Source organism: Lineus longissimus, chromosome 9 (assembly GCF_910592395.1).
Source record: "Lineus longissimus chromosome 9, tnLinLong1.2, whole genome shotgun sequence".
In the NCBI taxonomy this organism is placed as follows: Eukaryota; Metazoa; Nemertea; class Pilidiophora; order Heteronemertea; family Lineidae; genus Lineus; species Lineus longissimus.
The window spans coordinates 4,831,258-4,849,875 of NC_088316.1; the positions used below are offsets into that span (position 1 = coordinate 4,831,258).

Here is an 18,618-nt window from a genome sequence, read left to right on the forward strand (position 1 = left end):
CGTATGCTTACGAAACCTGCCTATTACTGAGTGTCGCATCACACACAAACGCTGATAACGAATTAGAAATTATATGTAAAATATTTGTAATCGAACACAGGTAACACGTGATGAAAACAGCATTTTGTTTACGTAAATCGTAATTTGTGAGTAACGCGGAGACTCACCATTACTCTATTATCTTATCTTTGGCACTTATTCCAGGCATATTTAGGAGGGCGCTGTCCCACTTCGCCCCGATGGAGCAGTACTTTGCCCCTTTTCCCCCAAATGCGCCCCGCCGCCTATCATAAGTCATGTTTTATTTCCAACGTTCTGACCTATAATCAACGGTTAAAAAGTGTTTTTATGATGACTTTTTTGGGTTCTATCAGTCTTTTTTTATTCTTCAACACAGTCAAAGTTGGTTGGTTTTCCAAATCTGGTCACGCGATTTTCGACCATTAATTTTGCTGCCAAAACCATCAAAAGATTAAAATACCCTCCCCATGGTAGAAGCACTAATATTTGCAGCTGCTTCAGATTTGATTGAGAATTGACGTGACGCAAGTATTAAAAACAATTTCTAGACTTATAATTTACTTTTCGTGAAAGTGGTCAACTCCAATTCAGCATGTTCAGTGACAAATGACGCGGCGTTGCCCTGATAACGATATCGGAGTGTAAAAAAAGCAGATAGAAAGTTGAGCATCATCAAGTCTGAGCATTCTCAGTGCGATTACGTCTAAGCCGACAAAGATGGATAGCATTTTTCATCGTACATAATAACAACTCGCATGATTTGGTTGACATCAACATGATATGCAGGGTGTTCCACTCTTTTCCTGCATAGTCTGGCAACACTAGCCTCCAAAATGACGGAACAACTTTGTTCACAGACGTTTTATGTCTTTATTTACTTCGTGTACGGTCAGTCATAGTTGTCGGTAAGGATCTGGCCAGGGATTCTGTCTGGTATCCGCGGGAACGCGGACGAATGGAACACCTGAGTTGCGTTTCAAACTTGGGTGTGGGGGAGGCCCTCATCACCAAGAAAATGTTTAAACTACATTATCGTTTTATATGCTCTCTTGGATGAGTTGCGATATTGTTGTACAGGGATTATAGCCCCCGGCCCATCCGATCATGCGATGGCCATCTTTAACGGAAATTATCTTAGCTTTGTGATCTGCTGTGATTATTTGAATTTCAGCCGAAGAGACCATTGCCGTCTGCATTGTAGAATATCAAGTAAGGCAACAGAAAGGTTAAACGTCTGGCCACTGCTGAATGATTTCAACTGCGGAGAGGTGCGATGCAGACATGAGTACATCCTTTTGATACGTTTGCTTTCAGTTATATGTCTAATTCAGCGTTTGCTATTTCGGACTGCTGTTGATCAATTACACCCGTGGAGGCCTGTTTCGGTCATTCGCATTACAAGTGAAAATATTAATCGCATGCACCAATATCATACCGATGCATTCTCGTGGATCACGCACCCAGTATAAAAGCTACAAAGACCTGCAGGCCAGTGTAACATTTTTGAGTGTTTTCGTTGCCGAGTGTCTCCCTCATTCTATGTTTATGAAAGCTGAAGGACTCATGGTCTCTCTAGCTATGATAATTATGAAAACAATGAAATAATATAGAGAACATCAAAAATACTACACCGGGTACTTTTTTGCGGTTCGGGATATTTCTAAGGATTATATGCTGAAGAGGGGTCTGTCTGACCCTCAATTGTGTTGATGGAAATGAAAAAGGTCACAAGCCCGTCCAAAACTGCGTTGGCTAGGTCGGTGTTTCCAAAAAATAAATTTCCTCGGCACGTTTAGTGCATTTCAAAACCAGTGTTTGCCCACTGTGATCATTATTCATCAGACATACACGAATATATCATAAAACTACGAAATATTGCTTCTTTGTTTACTTTGCTCATAGAAAGTTTGTCCAAAACGCTACTGGCTCGTTTGATAGAGTGGGAACAATATTTGTCAATTTGTTACAATGATACATGACTGTATACTGTATAATCTGCCGATCTCGTGTTAGCCGTATTTGCCTCACGCATGACCAATAAAACTTAGTTAATCGATCACCAGCGGTGATGATAATCAGTGCGGTAATAAATTTACAGGAAACCACCAGTTATGCGCCTCCTTATTTTGGGGATTCGCGAACTAATATTTCTAACATGAATAAAAATTTCACGACTTATACTTTGTCTTTCGGTTATTCCAATGAAAATAAACATTTCGCGATTTCTATTTTTTGCGGGTCATGATTATTTGCGAGTTCCAGGAAAATAAAAGCGCCCGCAAAAATTATGAGGTTTGCAGGACTGGTATTACTTCTCTCGTGCAGCCCGCGCATGCTAAGTAACACACGAACCATTTCTCATTAAATATTTTTCATAAGTCAAAAGAAATAGCACTCTCATGGGGTTTCTGTTTGGAATACTTTATCAAATAGTATTGTTTAATTCGAATACAAAATTACGCAGACTTTATTTGGAATCAGATGTGTGTGTGTCGTGATATTATTGCATGAAAAACATTGCTTTTACGTAACGACGTGTCTGATAAAACTACATTTTGATCACAATGGGGAAATATATTCGGGCTTTGAATCTTACCAGAAAGAACAGCAGATATTGAAACAGCTTCCCAGCACTTTTCGACTGGCGTGTGACTTACTGGTATTCCGTTGTTGTTTTTTTAAACACGCTCGAAGGTATAAAAGGTTCGGGCCGTAGATTTTCAGCATGGCATCTTTTAAAATCCGTCGTATGGTTATAAAATGCCCTTTCAGGATATTTGCAGCATGATACCAAACAGGAGGTATTACAATTGGTTCCTGCCGAGCAGATTCGAAGTGATCGAGAGCTCCAATAAGAGTTGTTTGGGAGACAACCAATACTATCAATGAGGCATCCGTTTCCAAAACACCTACGTTAACATTGAAATGGCATTATTAGACTGGTTTTCTTTAGTGCTTCCATTGCATCAACCCACACGGTTATGGACACCAAAACCGCTGTAACAAAAATGAGGAGCAATGTAAAATACACAGAAAAATAATTACTTCCAACATTCATGGTGACTTTGAATTTTATATCAACATGATATTTAATCATTTTCTTGTAAATCATGCTTTCTTACTGATTCAGAATGAAAAAAGAAAAAAAATGTCTTCTGATCACTCAGCTTTTCAATTCTCCCTTCAAAAGGAGTAATAATTATAACTTCAATTAAAGCTCGGGTCCAATTATTGAACTTCCAACCCAGTCTATCAGCTCATCAATGAAATTTCCCTGCAATACCCCTTATCCAGTTAAATAATCCTAAATTTGATTCGGTTTCCAAGCGAGCTCGAAAAGAGATGAGTCAAATGCTAATGATTATCTGATGAGAAACGTAATTTCCATCCACCTGAAAACGCGATCCCAGTAATTCAACGCGAAACATGCAAAAAACTTGAAAAATCGTCCTTATTTGTCACATCGTGTTTGCGGTCACATTATAGAAATTGCGTTGACACCAGTGCTTGGCGGCGTGGAAGATAACGTTACCCATTGGAATGAACAACTTTTTATACAAGTATTTAATCTTTCATGTTCATTCAAGTATTCTGGACAATGTTAATCCAGCCTTATACATATCGTCTGAATGAGGTTGCGTGGCGTTTTGCTCTCAGCATAATTTCGAAATGTTTAGTTCCACGTTTCGGGACATAACTCTAGTAAGCCGTAAATCGTTCAAATGGTACTTTATGCGCTGACTTATTCATTTGTGATAAAAAGTCACCTCTCATCCATCCCCTTTCATGCCCAATATGTTCTGTGTAATGGCCATGGCATGTCATATTTCACACGAACGACTTTTTGTAATGAATATGTAATGCGTTTTATGAGGTATGCAATCTTTTTAGAGCGACATCATGTTGGAAGCAAGATTATCACGGGTAAGAGCATCTGGATATGCATTGTACAGTGTGTTAATTGATAGTGATGCTAGTTTTAAAATTGAATAAGTATTTCTTAAAATGATCTTTTCCAAAAATGGTGTGTTGCAATGACAGCAGGTATAGTAGTGATAGGATTTTAAAATGTTCCCGGGTTCATCCATAGTGATCGATCGGGAAGCATTTGGAAAAAAAATATGTAACCTTTGTAAGACGCCTTGATACATGCTAAAAAGGACTCCAAACAATAAACAAAAATATAAAATGATGTTCGAAATGAGCAGAGGGGACACTGTTTATCAAACCGATTGCACATCAAGGGTATAGGTTACAAAATTGCGATTGCGACATTGCACGTATTGCGGTTTGGTTATTTAACGCGCCACTGCACATCCTTACACACAAACAAAGCGTTTAGTGCTGCGATTATCCATGCACCGTGCGATTTATGGAATGCAATTTAAGAAAAGTCGCGTCCAGTGAATACCTACCGTTATTGGCTGGTGATTATGTTGATAATCGCCTACGATTACGTAATATTTGTGTATGACGTCATCAATTTTTGCAGCAACGTCATCAGCCCTGAAATCGTCTGCGGCATATTCGGTTCGTTTCTACGACGATGGCGGCTAATCCTCGTAAGTGATAAAAGATCATCGAGAACGTCAATTTCATGCACTTCCAAAGTATCCTGGGTCACGTTTTTCACAAACAATATATTTTGACTGTGCACACCAGACGTAGGACCTGCAAATTTCATGGCCAAAGCTGTTTTAGACCGTCACGACTGCAATGAAATAGGAATGCAAATTCGCTCTGTTCGTGAGCCGTGGGTTTCTCGAATGACATCAAGAGTATTTTTGCGGAACTGAATTTAGCTGCTTCTCGACGCGATTACGATTACGATTACGTTTTCCGAAATCGTAATCGTAATCGTAATCGTAATCGTAGGCGGTGCGGAACCTCCCTTAGAAATAAGAATCCGATTGCGACAACGCACGCATTACGGTTGGGTTATTTAACGCGCCACTGAACATCCTTACACACAAACAAAGCGTTTAAAGCTGCGATTGCCCATGCACCGTGCGATTTATGGAATGCGTTTTAAGGAAAATCGCGTTCAGTGAATACCTCCCTTATTGGCTAGTGATTATGCTGATAATAGTAATAAGATTAATACCTCCCTTATTGGCTAGTGATTATGCTGATAATAGTAATAAGATTAATAGGTTTGTTAAGTGGCCATAATGATACTACAATTGACTCTCCTAACGTGAGATTTGGTAGCGCATGTATCCATTCGGATACGTCGCCTTTTTGGTAAATGCATTTTTAACAATGCACGCGTTGTTATTTTCCGCCTCGCTGAAATGAAATAGACCCAAACAGCTTTTGCCTTGCATTGTCGCATGTGCTCTGCAATTCATGCGCTAAGCAATTCAAGCAAAATCGCATTCAGTGGATCCGGAAACTTTCCCTAACTTTGTAGGCGGATACTGTACTCACGTAGGAATACAATGTAACCTGCGAGAATAATGAAAATGTTATTCAACTTTGAAACTAGCATCACTATTAGCATACACCGTGTATGTGTAAATTTCAAATAGCTATACTGCCAGCGTGAACCCGAATGTGAGTTTTCCGTTTCGGTCAATAAAGCCATTTCAGTGGAGTTTGTACGATGCCTTAGTGCCTTACATCCCATTGGTTGTGTAATTACGGATGCCTCGCGCGATTAAAACCAATATTGACTTCAGTGAAAACCAACGATCATATCAAGTTGGGGTAGGGGTTCCACTTTTTCCACTGAACACGAATCAGTTCTGCAATGACGCGTGCCCTGCGTGCAGTTGTAAAAAAAGGAACGGTTTCAGTGGAATTTTAAGCTCACACCGAATACGATTGCGAAATTGCCTCCGATACGGCTTTATTCCGCCGCTTTGGCTTCGCGATGTCGCATTTGCTGTGATACTCATGATGGATCATTCAGTGACCACTGGTAGGCCTACCCTCTCTCCTATCAAGGGATTGTAGCGATCATATACATCACCAAAATCTGATCTTTTGAGCCTGCATGGTACGGTTCCTCTTTATGGCTGCAAGTGGCCAATATATTTCACCATGGTGTACAGGTTAGGGTGTCTCGTAAAGGTAAACATTCATACATATATAAAGATTTATGAAATTCATTTGCGCAAGGGCGATTGGCGGCTGCAATCAAATATGAATAGTGATAGAATCAAGAGCAATTTATCACTGAGACCTTCAGCCTTGCTGCTATGTTGAGGTGGAAGGAGCAGCGATAAAAGTGATTTACTGGTCTTAGTATTCTTGTTAGGAGAAAGATCTATGCTACTTGGTGATGATACATCAAAAGGATTTGCATTTGATTTAGAATAACTTGTCTAACTTTAACAATTTTCGAAACTTGTAGTTAAGCCGAGCGAATTTAATTGGGTTTCATACATTGGGCAAATTAAAAGTATGATAAATCCTTGCGTTTCCTTGCTTTAAATCTCAGGCGGCAACTAAATAGTTAGATAGATATAAGAAGCGATCTGACAAGACAGACGATAAGAAAAACAATGTATTTGTGTAAGACATACATGCACCGTGACTTAATGTCACCCATATTATTTTTACTTTAAATCATCCACAAACGTTTAGCTGCATGGCCTTTGGTTATTCTCTATTTTAATTAGATGAAAACTTTAAAAGGTTAACGCGCACCGCTTGTGATTTAAATCGCTGTGACCTTCGATTACAATTGCTGCTGCATGTCTGCGGGTAAATTGCAGTGGTTTCAATGTGATTGCGGGTCGCTGCGATCACCGCTTCTATATAGCAGGCCACCGAAAACCTTGCTTGGACCCCACAGCGATGATACATGTTTAGAGTTGAGTAATGTATTAATCAGAATATTTGCTACCATGCAATCTGGTATCCAGCCGGTGCACAACTACATACGACAATGCCCGTTATAGCAGAATAAATCAATCAGATTTGATATCAAGACTTGCCTACTCGAGTTAATAAGATGCATTTGTCTTAAATTATTGATTTTTCTACATTTCTACATTGAGTTCTTAGGCTGACGCTGCAATTAAAGCGAGGGTATTCGGATTACCTAGATGGATAGAGGCTTTTTTTTCTTGTGGTAGCTACGACATGCGACCTGCTACGACATGAACATATACTCCAAACTCACCGATCTAACACCGGTTCATTATCTCTGAGCATGATCGCCCCCAGCACAATGCGCATTGAATAAGCCAAGGCCCCTTCATACCTGACTGGAAAAAGTCGAGTTTGGAATTTTGAATTTCGAATCTCGAAATGAGCCTTCTACTTGTGAAACATGTCAGGCCTTGCTTCTGTTAATTGAGGCCTTCGACTGAACGTTAGGAGCTATATGCTATATGAATATTCAAGAATTCATTATCATTTATTATAAATGTTGCCTGAATTTCAGTCTGCTGGAACTTTTCTTCAAAGTTGATTCCAAATTTGACTATTAGATCCAATTAATCCAAATGTTCTTTTCTCGAGCTTTTTAAAGCATGAACCTGAACTACGCTACATGTCTTTACAGGGAAACGTCTTATATAGTAGCAGTCCTCGCGCAATTGGAAACCAAGAGAAAGGGTATCCTAGCCTTCTCAAGATACTAGTCTGCCAAAGATGTATAGAAATGTCTCTCTGGTTAAGAATTCACATGACGTACTTGTCAGGGAAGACATATTATGGTTCGTGGGAATAGCGACAGGTCACCATTAATCAGGACCAATCACATCCCTTGATTATAGCATTGTCTCGTCATCTGATAAAAAGGGTTTCATATTTTCGAGCGATTTCGATTTGTCCTATGTCTTCACGGCCATTGTACTTTGCTAAGCACCATGACATAGGTACATTTGCATCGAAATGTAAACGGCGACATTATTTAGCGGATCGCGAAAAAAGGAAATTAGATAATATGCCATGCTATACCCGCGAGCCATTACTGACCGAACAATTGACAGATGCGTGCTATGTCGGCAAACTGCCTAATGGAGGAAGTGACATTGTAACAGGAGCAAAATTATATTACCAAGTTGCCACAAAAATAGCAGACGCGAGGGTGCTTATCTGTAAAAAGCTGGGGATATCATGGCACAGTGGTAGACACCAGCAGCACATGCAACCTTTTCTAATGAAACATGGAGAAACATTGAGAAACATGAAACATCGAGAAACCTTAAGGCCGGTTTACACATGCAACTTTTTAGGAGAAACACAGGAGAAACACAGTGGTAGACACCAGCAGCACGGTCTTAAGGCCGCTTTACACATGCAACCTTTTCCAATGAAACAAGGAGAAACATTGAGAAACATGAAACATCGAGAAACCTTAAGGCCGGTTTACACATGCAACTTTTTAGGAGAAACACATAGAAACTAAGAGAAACCTGACTGAAAGGCTATGTAATTTGAACCATGAAACCTGAAAGTTTCTTCATGTTGCATGTGTGAACTGGTCAAGTGTAAACGTCCAAGGTAAAGGCCGCTTTACACATGCAACTTTTTCCAATGAAACATGGAGAAACATTGAGAAACATGAAACATCGAGAAACCTTACCTTGGACGTTTACACAGTGAAACACTATGAAACACTCATATGCATTTGACTTGTCACTTTTAGCCATTTTGCCATTTTGGATACGGAGTAAAAATCACATGACTTTTTATTACAGTCTGATTGGCCACAGAGTTAAAATGTAATCGACACTTGTAGAAACTTGATGAAACCTGTCCAGAATTTACGAGCATGTTCGTAAATTGTTTCATGTTTCTCCTAGTTTCACAAGGTTTCAAGAAAGGGGTTTCATCATGTTTCTTCATGTTTCTTGACCAGTTCACACATGCAACATGAAGAAACTTTTAGGTTTCATGGTTCAAATTACATAGCCTGTCAGTCAAGTTTCTCTTAGTTTCTATGTGTTTCTCCTAAAAAGTTGCATGTGTAAACCGGCCTTAACTCGCCTTAGAAAGATCAGAAATGTCTTTACTGATTCTGAGGGTTGGTTCAAGTACATATAGAGTGGTTACACGTGACGTCATTGACTGCCATGTTGGAGGGACAGACAAAAGACAGCAAGTCCAAATGACGATGACAGCATTTGGTTCAGTTAAGTCAGGCGTGACAAATCATTGTTCTGTCCCCCAACATGGCTGGCCGTGAAAACACTCTACAGTCTTTTAAAGGGGTCAATACCTATTTTTCCCGGTATTTTGTTTCCCAGTATCTTTGTTCCCCAGTACCTACATGTATGAGTCCCGTGACCTATGTTCCCCGGTACCTGTCCTGGTGCATGAAGCAAAGGATATGAAGATCAGAATGAGGCTTCTACATGTATATGCTTTCCACGAACGTATGGAATTCCATCATCCCGGCACATGAATTCGATGAAAAATATCTTCCGCTTAAGTTGCGTAAAGTGCATAGATGAGATGGACAGGGCCATCTTTACTGTTTTACATATTAAACCCAAGACGATTTGTGATTATTATACAGCAGTATCGCACCTGTCAGCAACTCAACAAGCCGGTTATAACTGGAATCGAGCACAAAAACCCCCCAACATAACGTGAGTAACGAAATTGCCACAAAATTGTATTTGTCATTTAATTGTAACTACTCAAAATTGCTGTCGATGAAAATACTTAGAGCGATTAAATTCATCAAATCTATATCTGATTGTCTCATTAACCGATTATTTCGTTCATATCAAATTCAGAGTTTAGAACCTAATATCCGGCCCAATTGTTCTTCTGTGACGTTTTTCTTTCATTAACCCACCCGTCAGGTTTGGTATCGAAAGTCAGTTAATACAGACCAACGTGGTTGAGAGTGTATGGAAATAGTTGTAAAAGTCAACCCAAATTTGGTTTCGAAATCTTAATTTGTTCGGGTTTTTTCTGACTCCTACATGTACGGCCTGCAAAACCGATAAACTTGGTAGAAAAAGGAACAATACCGAGCACCTATACTTTTTAAAGGGAATTCCAAGACTTCGGAAATTAACTCCCGGAATCAGACAAACTTTGATCCTCGCGTCTGAAGGTTGATAGGGTCTCCCCTGATCTGTTCGTGGTGTATTCTTGTCCTCGGCACACCATCAATGACCTGAATGCAGGAGATGTGTAATTGGTTGGTAAGAATTGGTTGGAAGAGGCGACCATATATATTTTCCTGATTCTGTGGATGGATTTCGGTACATGCTCGTTACCTACACCTCTAACTTTAGGAAATATCCTCGGCAACATCTTATGTAGCAATACCACTTTTCATGCTAATATAGTCATAGACCGGTCATTGCTCCAGGTTCGATCGATACCTCTGTTAAATCGAGAATTGCCGTGTCTAGCTGTAAGTGGGTTAGAATCGATATCACATAGCTGGAGGGGACGATTGTGCGTATGATAGTAAACATTTGACTCTAAGAGGTAAAACCAAATCTCGTCTCGACAACCTGGCCTGAAGCATTGTGATTTGCTTTGCCCGAAGCTTGCCGTCTGTGAATGTTTGTCGAGGAGAAGTTCGAGGTGAAACACCAAGTCACTTTTCTGTTGGTATATTTTCTAATTCTTCAGTGATATATCTAGCAATAATTTTGAATTTCCTCCTGCTACATTCACAAATGCATTGTACAACACAGAAAATACACATCATGCCTAAACTGAATACGGCATTCCAAAATAACTTAAAGTCTCCAAGTCAATCAAAAACTAAACAATGAAAATGATATATCGATTACTTTGCAAATGGATTGTTTATTTCTTCAAAAAAGATTGAACAATTGATTGCAATACGTAAAATTATCAAATTTCGTTTCGATTCGCCATTTTCTCCAGGGTTCCCCTCTTGCTTCCCTGTTTCTTTGTACTGTCAGCCACGGGAGACGGAAGCAAGAATGACTGCTAATCAATCTTAAATCATTAAAAAAACCGTGGTCGTGGAAACGATCCCCGGTAAGAGTAGTGCTCCCAATCCTATCCTTGCTATCAGTCAAAACTTCTCTTCCAAGTTTTGATCAAAAAAATCACATATCAAGATAATACATTTTCAAGATAATTTTAGACCAATGTAGCGGAAATGGCTAAGTGATTGATATACCAAAATTCCATTAAGATATGTTGAAAAACTAAGAAATGACAATCCAAAAAGAACAATACTTTTATTAGTCAATTCTGACGGCAGCCATTTTTTCTCCTCATTTTGGACTTTTCTTGCCTTTTCATTATTCCAAAGGTCAAGAAAATGGTTGTCTTATGAAAGTTTGCATTAGATTTCAAGTATCTGTCCGAAAAATGTCTTCGGAAAACGTAGTGTTTTTCAGTGGTTGTTTGCGCACTTTTCTAGTAGCTTGGGGGAAAATCGTTGTGTGGTCAGGGTTTTTTTCATGCTGACAATTGCAATGACTTGTGAAACAAGAATACATTTCGACTTTCGAACAATTCATTTACCTGAAAACGGACTGAATATTTAGTTAGTGATACTAAACACGGTTACTCCGAGATTAATGGGTTAAACCGCGTATAGAACTAAGTTATGGCCGTTTGTGTTGGTCGTCACGAACATACATCATCAAACCTCGCCCCGGGGCTGCTGCGGAGTCAGACATACACAACGTCTCATATGATGACCCGGTTGACATAGTTCTAGCTGTTTGTGACAAGAACGTCATGGTATTACGTGATTAATTCCTCCGACTCCGGGGTTGATGATATAAACACCATACAAAAATAAGTTTCCCTAGCTAGTGAATGATCGATTGGTCATCTTTTCTTGAGTAGACACAGCAAGATAATGCGATGAAAATTTTAAGATATCAACACACTATGGTTTCAAGTACATGTACATTGTATAACATTGTGTCGTATATGGGGTTTGGGTTCCTCCAGGTTAGACCAGCAACAGTATCAACAGTACAACGATATATTCCATTAAATCACTATCTTTTATTCCATGAACATGTGTTGCTTTGACGAGACCCAAATCCGATCTCACTACATATTTATCCCCTTGTTCACCTGGAAAACTATTGGCTGCTGCCAGTGAACCTTATACATATTCATATGTTACAATTGTGTCCTGCTATGAGGAAAGGATTTGGTAGGAAATGCTGTAGGGTTTACGCATGTCCTGCCGACATCCTAAGGCATGCTTCAGCCATTCTTCATTATAGAGCTCACAAAGTCTGTTGTATTTGTTTCGTGACATTGCATTGTTGACTAAGCAAAGCTGAGCCTATCCTTAGGGCGCCTGCCATGCCTGCAGAACCGAAACAGCCTTCTTAGTTTGAAGTTTCAAATGAAGTATCAAAAATGCACCCACTCAACCAACTACATGTACCAACTTAAAACTTAAAACCATCCATGGCCAGGAGCTATAACATAGACCGCTGATATATTGTGATAAATTACAAGAAAGACAACACAAGTACAGCTTTGTAAGTCGAATTACCCTTCTACAAAATGTAATTCGTTCAACTCTGCTATATATATGATATTTCTATAAAGACTGTACATGTATATATCTCCTTTGAAATTTTCAAAGCCGCTGAAGTTTCAATCAATGTTTGTTCCGGAATTTCCAGTGCAAAATATATAATAGCACTCATCAAAACGTTAGGTAAAATTTAAAAACCAAAATGTTGTCCTTCGAGTGAATACTGGATTTTCCTATCAAAAGATATTAGCAGTCAATATTATAATGGCGAAATGTACGGCATGCAGTAAGACTGCCAAATATCATGTGATTTCATCGCCATCGTAAATTTAAACTGGCAAAGCCATTCTTATTCCACATGCTATCACTGTCTCTAAATATGGATAGAAGACGATGATGAGCGAATCGCAACCATATTTACGAATCACGACCATCTTTCTTACTCAGAAGCCCTGCCCGTAAGGTGAGGATCTTTAGGCTGGCTTGAGTGTGACTCATCGTAGCAAGCTCGAAATGCTAGTTGTCGTCATTGCACATCCCCCTCCCAAAGTTGAAATATCAAGGTTCCTAAACCAGGTAAAAGTATAGCTATATAGTAATTTCCCACCGGTGCTTATCTCAGCCGGATCACATTATCCAGGGCAGTTGCGGCTGAAGTGGTATACGTACAGATCTGACGGGTGTTAATTCCAACTGTCAATACATTTGCTTTCCTTTCTCCCGCTACATTTATATCTCAATGCTCGCAGACAAACTGACGTCTTATCACCAAATGTTACAAATTGATGTCGTTACCATGAAAATACCATTTATGGGAAATAACGGCGGAGTTTCATTGCCTGCAAACTACCTCACACTTTTTTCTTAATCTATCAAAGAGAGGTATTTCTTATTAACTTCAAATATTACATTGCACGTCAGGGAATCGGGTTATTACGTGCATCTAATTTCGAGTTGTAATCTTAATAACTCTGACGCGTTGAAAACCAGAGTATTGGTACGTGACTGGTTAGAAAGTTTTATTAAGAAGGCATCAGTTATAAATACTCATACAATCTATAAAAAAAGTGTATTTTAAAATCAAGGAAGGTTCATTCCTAAGAATTAAGGCTATGGTAAAAAAAGACATCGGTAAAAAGCCCCTATAAAAAACATGTTTAAAAGATAATAGGTAAAAACGGCTTAACAGTAGGAAGACGAGGTGATAAAGGCTGTAGTAAAAAGACACCATCTATAGATAAAAATGACATAGAGTACTGTTTAAAAAGGCTGTGGTAAAAAGACAACAGGTAAAGAAGCTATAAAAAGGCTTAACAGTAGGAAGACGAGGTGATAAAGGCTGTAGTAAAAAGACACCATCTATAGATAAAAATGACATAGAGTACTGTTTAAAAAGGCTGTGGTAAAAAGACAACAGGTAAAGAAGCTATAAAAAAACAGCCATCTTGGTAAAAAAGACAGCGGGTAAGAATACAACAGACATGATATGAATATAATTTTCTCACGCTTAAATCTGATTCGATCCTACATATACCCATCCAGAAAGTTAAATGATTGTAAGGTGTTGTAATACGCGAATGGCATTCAAAAACTAATGATTCCAACTTTCTCCCCTATTTTCTATGCCCGCATTATCTAGCCTTGCCAATATCCCTTTGCGGCCATTGGCGATTTTTTACTGTTAATGTGGCAAAAAGAATGGGGCGGAAATATTTGCCAGAATTAGTATTTATGAGACGCCGTCTCCACACATAAAGTTACTTTTTGATCGATGAGGTGGCCCCGACTGTATCAGAGCTTAAATAAAACAGAATTTGACGTTCGCCTTCGAAGTAGAATGTCATTACGCGGCGTAAAGTACTTCCTTTCGGGCTTGAAGGTATTTTTTTATACCGTTGGATCGGAGTTGTACATCAAAAACTCTACACATAAAAGTACTACGGGTTCAGTTACATCGCGATTTATCTTTGACTTCGCTTTTCCATTGCTCAGGGTTTCGCCTTTCTCTCTATGTTCTTATTTATCGCCGGCCAATCGGCGACTTATTTTTGGAAGGACAATTATTGGCCCGATGAAGGCAATATTACCAAGCTAGCATCCGTCCAATTTTCCAGATAACAAATGTCCAATCATAAATGTTCACATAAAATGGAAAGATTCAAAATTTGAATGATTTATCACACTATTCTGATTATTCAAATTACACTCCGAATAGGCTAAAGTGACCTCTCCGTCCAGCGATCATCGTTTTGCAGGACGATGCCCTGACGACTGGCTGTATTTGTTAAGTCGAACAATTTCACCATGACGTTATCATGAACGTACTCGATTACCTCAATTCACGTTTAGACAAATTGTTTCCTCATACAACAGGCGAAGACCATTATCCATTGATCGAGGGAACCTTTATTTCTTTCAGCCCTACTTTACAGTTCAGTCTTAGCCTCACCGGCCTTACGCTTCGCAACGTCCGGTTCTGACGTCTGGCGTGGATTCTTGACAGGACAATCTTGTATTATTGTGATGACGTCATTCCAGAAGCTCATGTACCTGTTTCTGTAGAACGAGTTTGTTCTGACTTCGAGTTGTTTGTTGTGGATGTCGAACTCAATGAACTCTTCCTCGCCAATCTTGTACTGAGGCCACAGATGGGGGATTGCCACAGGCTTGTTTGGATCCCTGGAACGAGGAGGCATGTACGATGAAGTCAGTGCTAAAGTCGATCAGGGTGTCGGAAACTTAGGCAAACGCTGTTTAGGGGCTTTGAGTCTACGAAGTTCTGTCTTACGATGGTCGATAAGACATATTTGATAGTTTATTTGATGGATCTGCCAAGAGCGTACTTTCTTGAAATATTTTGTTTTTTTCCACTGAAAATGTGACATATTTGTGTGAGTCTTTGATCAGGGGATTGCAAAGGGTCAGCATAAGTATACATGGACCTTGACAATGGGATAAAATAGAACAGTGCGGCTCTGAAAAAACACACCAACCTATGTACCATTCGTGATAAACCGGGTCAGGTGCAGCGTATTTATTCTATTAAGCGGGATCCCAGTCCTCCTTATCTTTACTTCATTGACTTTAGCATTACTTACCCGGTCTTCGCGAAGTTTGTCCAATAGGTTATCAATGCTTCTGCCAGCTCGACTTCACCTCCTTCCATCTGTTTCTCTTTCTCCTTGATTGTACCTTTACCGAATCGGGGGCCAAACAGGTACCCCATTTCGTCTCCGTGGACAGCACCATCATGGGTCCAGGGTGCTGTCGGGAAATAAGTGTCACCTAGGCTTCCAACGACCTTGCCAGGCTTTGCAAGAAAGCTGTAGAAGAACGTGGCGCCAGTGGTCTCTGTAGCTTCCGATTCCGAAGCGTGACGCTTTACAAACTTATTGATGCCGTCATAAAACATGGAGTCTGCCACAAACTCTAGAAAGTACCTCGCCTGCATTTTGTCTGTAGTGTTGCCGTTCACTGAAGTCCCATAAAGCCACCAGAGGGCGTCTACAACGTCTTGGTCTGTTCGTCCGCCCGCGACTCCCCAGGTGTCCACATATGCACCAAAAACCTCCTTAGAAACTCCAGGGTATGTTTCCTCCACGGCCATGGCAACTTCATATTTATTAGCACCAATCAAAAGGTCCACTGACCGGAAAAAGGGAAGGTCCTCCATCCGTTCTGATGGTTTTCTAGAGGTGGGTGAGTAAGGAAAAAGGTACCGATCGACACGTGGTCCAACTGGGATCTTGCCCATCAGGGACTCGGCATGCGGATAACCGGCGGTGGTAAACGCAAAAGAATCCAAGGTGAGACCTCGGAGGCATTTCATGACCTGACTAGAGTCGGCGTGTGCACACCCAAGGTTGCTGATTAAAACGTCACTGTATTGCATTGTAAGTTTAGGATCAGGTAATCCCCAAGAGGACAGAGCCGTCCCACTCTCAGCAATGGCCCGCTGGAAGAGTCCTTCGTTGCTAGGTGCGAGCATAAGCCAGGTTACCGCGCCAGACCCTGCAGATTCGCCAAAGATCGTTACCTTGTCCTTGTCGCCGCCAAAAGCACCAATGTTCTGTTGCACCCACTTCAGAGCTAACTGTTGATCAAGAAGTCCGTAATTTCCGGCAGCATATTCATCTCCCGTCGAAAAGAAACCTAAGAGCCCAAGACGATAGTTGATGGTCACGACAATGACGTCACCCATAACAGCCATCTTTGATCCGTCGTACTGCATACCAGTTCCCTCAGTGAGTCCTCCGCCATGGATCCAAACCATCACGGGTTTCTTGTCCGCCCCATCGCTTGGGACGTAAATGTTCAAGCTAAGGCAGTCCTCGCTCATTTCCGAATTCTGGCTCTCTGTGCTGAACAGTAGTGCATCCATTTTTACCTTTAATTGGGGGCACGGAGAACCAAACTTGCTTGCCCCAAACGGTTTCGAAAACGGCATCTTGGGGACCGGTGGGCTGAATCTGAGATCTCTAATAGGGGCTTCCGCGAAAGGTATTCCATGAAACTTACGCAAGGCTTTGTCTCCCCAAGTGGCATCGAAACCGACGATGTCTCCGACGCTGGTTGTGACAGCAACAGCCTGCACTCCACTGATGAGAGCGTGGGCGCATATCAGAACCAGGAGGCTCGAAACATGTGCGAACCTCATCATAACCATGATCACTGTGATGGTATGACACCACATGAATACATAGTCATACATAAATGCATTTAACTCGTATGTATTTGTTCATTTTATTCGAATAGATATTTTGTTGAGGACAAGCCTACAATATCAAAGTGACATAGCATTATAATTATCGCTGCCAGTTGTGTTGGATCAATAATAAAATAGGTCAACGACAAAGCTGTTGAGAAATGTGGTAGATCTCCTACTACATGTATATCGCCAGTCAAACACCTAATCGATTTTAAATTAGACCAAAGACATTCTATTAATGAATCAAAATCACCCATTAACTCGAGTGTGCCCTAAAAATGTCCCAGGGATCAGACAAAACGGTATATATACTGGTGAGTATCCTACAGGCCACTGAGTGCAAATTTATCTGCCAGTGGCTGCCGCCTGTACATGTATAGCATTCGGTAGGCTGTTTTTCTTCTGCCTGTGACGTTACATATTTACTTTGTACATTACTGTTGCCAACAAAAAAACCCGAAAAACATACACGTACCGGCAAGAGTGTATGTGTTATGCGCTATGGCGATCAATCGATAGCGCAAATCGGTCGATAGCGCCTAACATATGCAAAGAACGTTCTGTGCAGTACGTGTTGAGCCGGCTTAGAATATGCTGGTTTATTCAGCGGACAAGGACAGCACCTTGGGATAAACAAGAATGCTACGACTTACTCGAAGTTGTAAAAAACAAGATCTTCATCCAAGCTGACCATTCTCCTTTAACATAAGCATACAGCATGTATTCATCTTTACAGACCACTACCTATTCGGATTATCTCGATCACGCGCCAATTTTCTTTTTTGCCGAGCCTCTTCTCAGTGAATTGGAGCAAATGAGCGTATCCTTTCCTCAACACACGCAAATGATACCCTTTCATCTTGTCTATCAAATATATTATCCCACGGCTGAATCTACTCTCTTTGGAGGACGATTTTTAAAATAAACGTTTCAAGTATTTTCTTCCATTTGTAACTCAAAGTGCGCACAAGTCGTCTTGGTTTTCAAAACGATAAAGCATGGTATCACCAAACAACAAACGGGGCGCGCTTTCTACGATGACAGTCATTTTTTGCTCGAATGATTCAGCTACTTTTATGAGAGCTGATGATAGCAAGGCTTCTAATGTTCCCAGAGTGAGATGTTGCCTCAGGCGTGTTTTGGTCTGCAGAAAACGTTATCAGCAAAACATATATGTCCTGTATTCATGGATTCAGGTTATATGATGAACACTGCTCGGCACTACTTTGCCAGAATAACTTGGCTACTTCGATGGGCTCTGATAGAATTACGATATGTAAGTCTGATGATGTCAGGCAATACCCCGTGGTACAGTCACGAGTTGGATAACACGAATGACATATTACCTTGGTACATAAAACATAAGATGAAAAACACAACAACTTGTTTTTGTAATAGTTCTGTATTTGCTAGGTTCTGTTGCAATTGAACCATATACCTAATACATGTAATATACATTGACAATTCATCAAAG

At 40.3% G+C, this 18,618-nt stretch overlaps 2 protein-coding genes across 4 annotated transcripts in view; one reads left to right on the forward strand and one right to left on the reverse strand.

Moving 5' to 3' along the window:
* Positions 1-18,618, forward strand: part of LOC135493434 (relaxin receptor 2-like) — a 224,447-nt gene that overhangs the window by 46,903 nt on the left and 158,926 nt on the right. The window lies entirely within an intron of this gene.
* Positions 10,985-17,093, reverse strand: LOC135493922 (fatty acyl-CoA hydrolase precursor, medium chain-like). Its single transcript, XM_064781585.1, has 2 exons — positions 15,535-17,093; positions 10,985-15,115 (listed from the first exon to the last, which is right to left on the reverse strand). Exons 1-2 carry the CDS (start codon positions 17,091-17,093, stop codon positions 14,863-14,865), a joined length of 1,812 nt encoding a protein of 603 aa, XP_064637655.1. The 3' UTR covers positions 10,985-14,862.

What these genes read in the sequence shown, in the direction of transcription:
- LOC135493922 (XM_064781585.1), bottom strand. Translation starts at nt 17,093, where the DNA reads ATGAGGTTCGCACATGTTTCGAGCCTCCTGGTTCTGATATGCGCCCAC. An exon ending in ACAAACTTCGCGAAGACCGG is followed by an intron (nt 15,116 to 15,534) that starts GTAAGTAATGCT and finishes TCCTCGTTCCAG; the next exon opens with GGATCCAAACAAGCCTGTGG.